General features: G+C 38.9%; 1 protein-coding gene across 1 annotated transcript in view; it reads right to left on the bottom strand.

Annotated features, from left to right (window-relative positions):
• The window catches only part of UBR7 (ubiquitin protein ligase E3 component n-recognin 7), a 19,855-nt gene that overhangs the window by 4,140 nt on the left and 7,344 nt on the right, over window positions 1-8,371 (bottom strand). The window contains exons 5-10 of the mRNA XM_007944508.2: window positions 4,407-4,460; window positions 3,804-3,909; window positions 2,467-2,675; window positions 2,140-2,289; window positions 1,469-1,631; window positions 446-507 (exon numbers count right to left, since the gene is read on the bottom strand). Of these exons, the coding sequence (XP_007942699.1) occupies window positions 446-507; window positions 1,469-1,631; window positions 2,140-2,289; window positions 2,467-2,675; window positions 3,804-3,909; window positions 4,407-4,460 (744 nt within the window). The remainder of the gene's footprint in view (window positions 1-445; window positions 508-1,468; window positions 1,632-2,139; window positions 2,290-2,466; window positions 2,676-3,803; window positions 3,910-4,406; window positions 4,461-8,371) is intronic.

Raw genomic sequence — 8,371 nt, 5'->3', positions numbered from 1 at the left:
TCTATCTCTGATTCCTTCCCATGGTTCCTTCCTATGCTACTACCACCATATATTTTCCACAAATAACATGCTCATGTAAATAATGTGTCCACACATATGATTCACAAAAATGATGATATTCAGTCAACGGTCCTGGCATGGTACAGCTGGAACAACATGTAACATTATCTGTGTAAAAATACAGCGCTCTCTGCACATTTTTCGTGACTGCTTTCCCACCTCATCCCTTATAGCCCAGGGCTAAGAATGAGTCCCCACGGTGGCTGGAGCTTTGAGGTCTCCCTAGCCCTCATGGATTCCCCGCAGCCCTGCCCACACCTCTCTAAATCTGATTAAACTCTCTGCCAGTATCCCATTTGAGTTGCTCGGTCATTTTTTCATCACAGGAAATAAACAATTTATTCAAAACATACAGGACCATGATGAACGCTTGAACTCAACATACCGTGCCTTCATCAGCAAATCTCCTGAGATAGTCTTTAAGTTCCGTCTTCAAGTCATTATATTCTAAATCAAGACAACAAAAAAGCACTTAAACTTTAGGTAAGCCATTTGCTTTTAAAAAAAAATATTTCTTTACCACTGACATTGAAGTATGTTAATAGTTTAAATCAATTTTTTTCTTAAATGAAACCTGTACAGAAACCTGTACCCAATTTCTCCCAAATTCTGATCTCTACAACTTAAAAAAAAAAAGAGGAAAGAAAGATATCCTGACTCCCAATAAGATAACTAAGGATTCTGTAAAAGTATTTCCTATTTCTATGGAATTCCATTACGTGAAATAACCTTAAACTAATCAAACATTCCATTTTAAAATTCATTCATCCACTTAAGTTTATATTAAGTCCAGGGCACCTTGAGGGCTACAAGCAGCTTCTGTCCTGAAAAACCTTTTAGTCCAAAAAAGATGAAAAAGCCAATTAAGCAAATAATTACAAATAAAAGAAGCGTTAAATGTCACAAAAGGGGCACAAAAGTGGTGGCATCTGAATGGAAACTGGCTAGAATGGGAATCAGCTGGGCAGAGAAGGGGGAGATGTCAAAAAGCCTGTGACCAAGGGCTTGGGATATTTTCTGCTCTGGTGGTTTCCCGGGGCCCCTTCAGGCAATCTCAGAACTGCCCAACAGACAACACGATGGGTGCAATGTGCCGTGGGTAGAGACAGAAAGGCATATCCGAGTTTCTTTATCCCACCTCTACCCTTCACCACAACAGCTCCCGCTGGGGGTTCTCAAGCCTGTCCCTCTTCTAGCATCTAACCCTGACTGGCAATAGCCCTGGAATAGCCCACACTACGACAAGGACTTAGCAGTACTGTAGTTGAGGCCTACTGTACCATTGAGATTTTTAACTTTCTTCGTAGTAAAGTAAAATAATAGGTGCTTATTATGCTCCTTGTACACATCCTTTTCAATAGTGAAGGAGACTGAGAGCTTCACGACTTCTCCCCCACACAGTATTTACCACAGATCAGTTCCACTTGCTGGACTCTATTCATACTGTTCAGGGTGTCCATTAAAGGGTCTCGCCGATCGGTTGCCTGCTCAGTCTTGCCCTTGTTTTCATAAGCCAAAACGGTGTCATATTCATCTGCCAGGAACAGGACATCTAGATCCCCGTACATTTTCTTTGAGAAGTAAAACCAGTTTTCTCATTAGAACTGTGTGTCACTGTCAAAAAGTCAACTTTGCAAGAATCACCAAGAACTTACACACGGTTCCTAGAGGGCAGCTAGGAAAAGCTACGCCCTTCAGCACAGAGCCGCTTGAATGCTCCATTCCTCTTGCCAAATCTTTCAGAAATCCCCTGTCCTCACAGGTGTACAGTCTATGAGATCTTTATTCAAAACCCAGACTTACTGTAACTTTCAAGCAGTTTGTTTCAAGTAACTCTCTGACATAAAAAAGATAATCACTGTGATGACTATATAAAAAAATCTTGTGTAATTCTTAATTTCTTCCATAAATTTGATAAGTATTCAGACTACAAGTCCTATCTGATAAATCTGCTTAATACGAAAATGTTAAAATTCCCTACACTCCTTACATCAATTCTATCAATACACTTCCCAGGTGTTCTTATTTCAGACATCAGTCCACGAAACACACTAATGTTGAATTTGAGCAGGTACTCACCATACAGTCTTTGCAGGTACACAGCTTGCTACGCCAGTTCAAGGGCCAATAGGTGGCACCATCTTTCTTTATAAGCTGCTTAGCTTTAAGTTGCTGAAGTCTGCAGCGCAACTGTGACTCTGCGTTGAGATTCTGATTCTTAAATGCTGTCTGAAATCAAGTGAAGTTTCAAAGTGTGTTTTTAAGATGGTCACAGTTTTCCTAGCTAACATTTTGTAAAAATATTTGTTTAGGCATAAGGTACCACTGAAATCCAGAGACACCAAGGTTACGGATTCAGTTTTGCCTAAAGGTTGTTTGTTTTATGGTTCATGCTTCACACATTACCTGGAGACCAGCCTCCGAGCTGGAGCTGGTACACGGCTCACTAGTCGGCTCTGCTTTAACGTCCGTGACAGCATCTCTGCCACTTCCTGTGAGGTCCTCTTTGAGGACACTCTCTTGATGATCTCCATTTTCAGTTTTGATAACTTCCTGATCACCTTTTCCATCAACATTCAGCACCAACCCATCGTCTTCGGCAGGTATTTTGGTTACTGTGGGTACAAAAGAAGAAGAAAAGACAGCAAATACACTGATCTATCAGGCAGTTGAATCACTTAGCTCCATTAGAAAGTTATTTTAGATTCTGTAAAAGAAGAAAAGCGACCTTAATGTCTGGAAGGAAAAGTAAGTAAAAAGCAAATAGCAGCACTTTTTCAAGATATGCCTGCTCCATCCAGAGTTCAAATAATTCAACAGTTCATTGAAAATATGAATCACTATTTAGGCACATGATACGTAAAGAAGGAAAAAAAACACCGTAGAAGTTACAGAGAGATGGGATAACTCAAGAATTAAGCGGCAGAGGGAAGAGATTTAAATGTGAACGTAGATAGAAGGGTAGTTTAGGGAAAAAAACTTATCTTTATGGGAAGAGGAAATTTAAAAGGATGGGTAAAACAGCAGAAAAACTGTGAGAAAAGAAATGACAACAGAGCTCATACTGCGTGGTGACATTTCCAATGAATGGGAGAAGAGGTTTTTTCTGATGGGAAAGGAGAAAGGAGAACACAATTAAGAAAATCCAAGGAATGAGAAATACATGCAGGTCCAATGTCTATGGAAAAGGAGAGAGATGACTGGAAAGAGTGTGGACACAAAGAGAGCACCAAGTTTAAGGATTTTAGGCAAATCAAAGGTGTATGATGAGATCTTAGGTGTGCTGTGCTGCTGTGGTCTGCGTGGGAATGGGGAAGTGTTCCCTTAAAACGAGGTGAGCAAGAAACCAATAAAATAAAATATTTAACGTATCAAGACCATTCATTATTAATTAGTTGTTTGGGTCAATTTGCCAGTATATAGTAAAGGCTCTAGATTAAATTATAACTAATTATCCCCTCCTCAACCAGCAGCATGCCTTCCATTTAAAAACAACTTCTATTTTTCTTTCAAAGCCCCATTCAAATCAGCCTTTTCCATTTTCTCTAATTCTGGTCCCCTCCACAGTCTGTGCCATGCCATTTAAGTACACATTTGTTCTCAGGCCCCTCCCAACCAATCCAGAAGCACTCTGTAGAGAAAGAATATGCCTCATTCTTCCTTCTTACACCTCAGAATCCAGTTAAAAGTAGTTCTTGAAAATTCTGGATTGAACACACAAATTTCACAAGCACAAGTCCTACCTGCCAAGTGTGCAGCATAAGCCCACAAGAAAGAGCAGTGCTTCATGCAAGCCTGGCACACCATCTCCTGGAAATCCCCACTCTCCGGGGGAGTGGCACCAAGATGCTGTCAGGACAGAACACAGAGCATTTTTCTTGTGATCTCCATGTGGTCTAAAATGCCTATTAGTATTTATTTTTAAAAATACATTTTACTGAAATATAATTTATGTACAGTGAAATACACAAATCTGAAGTGACATGGATCAATGCATAAAATGTCTATTATTTTATAAAGAAATATTGCAATACCCACTGCCATCAGTCGCTTCTGAGTCATAACAACCCTATAGGAAAGAATAGAACTGCCCCATAGGGTTTCTGTGGCTGTAATCTTTATGGAAGCAGACTGCTTCCGTGCAGCGGCTGACTTTCTGGTTCGCAAATGAGCACTTTAACCACTGTGCCACCAGGGTTCCTTAAATATTGCAAGAGTATACTAATAATATCTTTATATTTTTAGAATAGTTATGATGTAAAATATAACACAATTAAAAAGGAAAAAATTCTTTCATCTTTTTATAAAGTAACATAACAGCTTAAGATAAAAGCAGGCTTCCTCACCCTTCCATGGAACCAGTCTTCACAGACCACACACTGGATCATCTCATCTGGAACCTAACAGAGAAAGACAGTGCTGGTTGGCTAATGATTACAGTGGATACTGGGACACAGAGCTAACTGTGGCATACAGAAAGATCAAATGGGATAGGGCAACAGTGCATCAGAGCCAAAGGAATGTGTTCAATGTGAGCTGGTGTGATGGAAGGGTTACAATGACATAAGCACTCTGCATATATCAAAGGTCTTTCACATCAGTTACCTAATATCTAGTTTGAAAACTCTGTAAGGATGCTATTCTCATTTTTCAACTAAGGCTCTGGGAGGGAATGTGAACTGACCAATGTAGAATGCGGTTAACTGGGACTTTTTACCACACCATGCTGCCAAGAAAACAGAAATGGAAACATTACATACACGTTCTTGATAATATGGACAGCAACAACTTTTTTCATTTGAATTAATTACATAATTACATGCTAACCCTAGGAAAATTATACACCAACAGACAGAGACAATTTTTTCAATGATTTTACTTTTGTTTCCAGATTTCATATCTACTGATTAACATTCCAGTGTTGTCCTGTCCTTTTCCTATTGTGCTTTCTGCCTTGATCACTTTATTCAGCATCTTATTTTCTTCTTTCGATCCAACAATGTTATAAGTAACACATTGTCCCATATCTTATAATATGCAGATTTGGTTTTATTTTTGTTAACTCAAAGATATATTCCATTTGTTCCTCTATATAATTTGGTTCAGTTTCTCTAAACAGAAGAATTCCTCAAATCAGTAACATAAACAAAACTCAATTCAATCAAAACACAGGCCAAGGAAATGAAGAAAAAAAAAATTCAGAATGAAGCTTATTAGAAATGCCCCACAGATTTCTGAAAAAATGTACAACTTCACTTAGGATCAGAGAGAGAGAAATTAAATACTGTCATTTGTCTATCAGACTGGCAAAATTTGAAGAAACAAGTATAGGATTGACAAGAATAGGACTGATAAAAGCAGAGTGTTAGGGGAAGACACACTGTCATATACTGTTGATGGCTTAACTCTTTTGGCAAACATGACCACAATTTTTTTTCAGAGGTGGTGGTTACTCTGCCCCCCACCTTCTATTTGTTGTTGTTAACATATACAGCAAAACATATACCAATCCAAGTTCCTACATGTACAATTCATTGACTTGTGCAACTATTCTCACTCTCTTTTCTAAGTTGTTCCTCTCTTAATAACATAAACTCACTACCCTTTAAGGTCCCATTCTAATCTTTTTGTTGTGATTGTCTAAGTAAATCCTAAAGGAGCATAATACTGAAGGCAGACCTTTCATTATTATTATTATTGTTGTTGTTGTGTTGTTATGTGCCATCGAGTCAGGCCCGACTCATAGCGACCCCTCCTTGGGTTTCCGAGGCAGTATCACTACGGAAGTAGGATTGCCCAACCTTCCTTCCGAGAAGTGGCTGGTGGGTTTGAACCGCCAGCCGTCTGGTTAGCAGGCAAGTGTCTTAGCCACTATGCTACCAGAGCTCCCATTATTATTATTAGTCAAGCTAAACTACTATTTGGTTTTAAGACGACTTTAAGGTTTAAGATTTAAAGATTATCTCAGGGCAATAGTTTCAACGGTTCATCTATCCTCTGTGGCTCCTGAAAGTCTGGAGTCCATGATAATTTAAAATTATGTTCTGCATTTTCTCCCTTTTGATTAAGATTCTTCTACAGAATCTTTGATCGAAATGTTCAGTAATGGTAGCTGGGCACCATCCAGTTCTTCTGGTCTCATGGCAAAGGAGGCAGATATTCATGGAAATAATTAGTCACACATTCCATATCCTCCAATTTTTAACTCTCCTTCTTCCTCTGTTGCTCCAGGTGAATAGAGACCAATTGTGCCTTGGATGGCCATATGCAAGCTTTTAAGACCCCAGGTACTATGCCACGAACTTGGAGGTAGAATAGAAGAACTAAACACATTATTAGGCCAATTAACTGGGATGTCTCATGACCCCAAACCTCCAAATCAAGGAACCAAATCCCATGAGGTGTTTCGTTGTACATAAGCAGTCTTAGCAGCTACTTTTTGTTTCCCTGTCATTATAACTATATGTCACACTTTTGCCAATTACAGGTGTACAACTTATTGACAGCAATTACAATAATAGGCTGTGCTAACCTACTGAGTTGGATATGACTCGACAGAACATAACAACAACAACAACAACAACAACAACCTACCCTTAATCAATGTGATTTTTCTTTCACAGTTAAACCCTTTTCTCCTTTCCTCCCACTCCTACTAACCATTAATTACCTTTGGTCTCTATGTATTTGCTTTTTCTTTTTATATAAATGAAGTCCTACAGTATACGTCCTTTAGTGATTGGCTCCTTCCACTCAGTATAATGTCTTTGAGTGCCACCTGCACTGTAGTATACATCACAAGACTTTATTTCTCCTACTGGCTGAGTAGTATTCTATTGTCTGTATATACCATATTTTGTTTATCCATTGATCTGCTGATGGGCAGTTAGGTTGTTTCCACCTTTTGGCTATTGTGAATAGTGCTATAATGAACACCAATGTACGAGTTATTTTTTGAGTCTCTACTTTCAAGTCTTTTGGGTATATAAGTAAGAGTGGAATTGCTGGGTCACATGGTAGTTCTATTTTTAGTTTTTTGAGGAAACACCATATTGTTTTCCACAACTCTGTATGACTTTACATTCCCACCAGCAATGGATAATTGTTCCAATTTCTCACATCCTTGCCAATATTCCTTTTTTTTTTTTTTTTAAATTGAGCTCTGGTAGCACAGTGCCTAAGGCACTTGACTGCTAACCAGAAGGCTGGCGGTTTGAACTGTTTATTGAAGAGACTCTTCTCTCACCATCAAATGGACTTCTTGTTGTTGTTATGTGCCGTCAAGTCAGACCCGACTCATAGTAACCCCTCCTTGGGTTTCCGAGGCGGTAGCCCTATGGAAGTAGATTGCCCTATCTTCCTTCTGGTGGGTTTGAACCTCCAGCCTTCTGGTTAGCAGTCAAGTGCCTTAGGCACTATGCTACCAGAGGTTCCGTCAAATGGACTTAGCACCACAGATTTGTAGGTTTATTTCTAGACTCTTAATTCTATTCCATTAGCTTATGTGTCTACTATTATACCATTATATGGTAGTTAAGGTTGTTTGTCAACTTGGCTGGGCTGTGATTTTGAGTGGCTTGGCAGCTGTAATAGTTATTCCTCATGATACGACTGGATGTGGTTTAATCACCTCCATGGTGGAATCTGCTGTGAGCAGTTGAGGACTGGTTTTCCTATTTGTATAAAAGTGACTGTTGGAATTTTGACTGGGATTACGTGGAATCTAGATCGCTTGGGTAATACTGACATCTTTACTAAGTCTTTCAATCCATAAACACGGAACATCTTTCCATTTATTTAAGTCTTCTTTCATCTCTTTCAGCAGTGTTTTACAGTTTACATTCTATAAGTCCTTCACATCCCTGGGTAGATTTATTCCTAGGTATTTTATTCTCCTAGATGCTACTGTAAAGAGAATTGTTTCCCTAATTGCCCATTCAGATTTTTCACTGTCAATGTATAGAAACTCAACTGATTTTTTTTGTTAACCTTGAACCCAGCAACTTTGCTTAATTCCTCTACTAGCTCTAAAAGTCTTCTTGTGGACTCTCTGCAATTTATGATCACAATTTTTTTTAGAGAGAATATTGTTTTTACTGTTATTGTGGTTAGGTGCCATCAAGTCAGTTCCAATTCACAGATACACTATGTACAACAGAATGAAACACTTCCTGGTCCTGGGCCATCCGCACAATCATGGTTATTTTTGAGTTCATTGTTTTAGCCACTGTGTCAATCCATAGAATTAAAGGTCTTCCTGTTTTATGCTGATCCTCCACTTTACTAAACATTATGTCCTTCTTCAGGGACT

Source organism: Orycteropus afer, unplaced genomic scaffold (genome assembly GCF_000298275.1).
Source record: "Orycteropus afer afer isolate SDZICR_OR568_19922 unplaced genomic scaffold, OryAfe1.0 scaffold00127, whole genome shotgun sequence".
Lineage (NCBI taxonomy): Eukaryota > Metazoa > Chordata > Mammalia > Tubulidentata > Orycteropodidae > Orycteropus > Orycteropus afer.
This window is presented reverse-complemented; position numbering and strand designations above follow the sequence as displayed.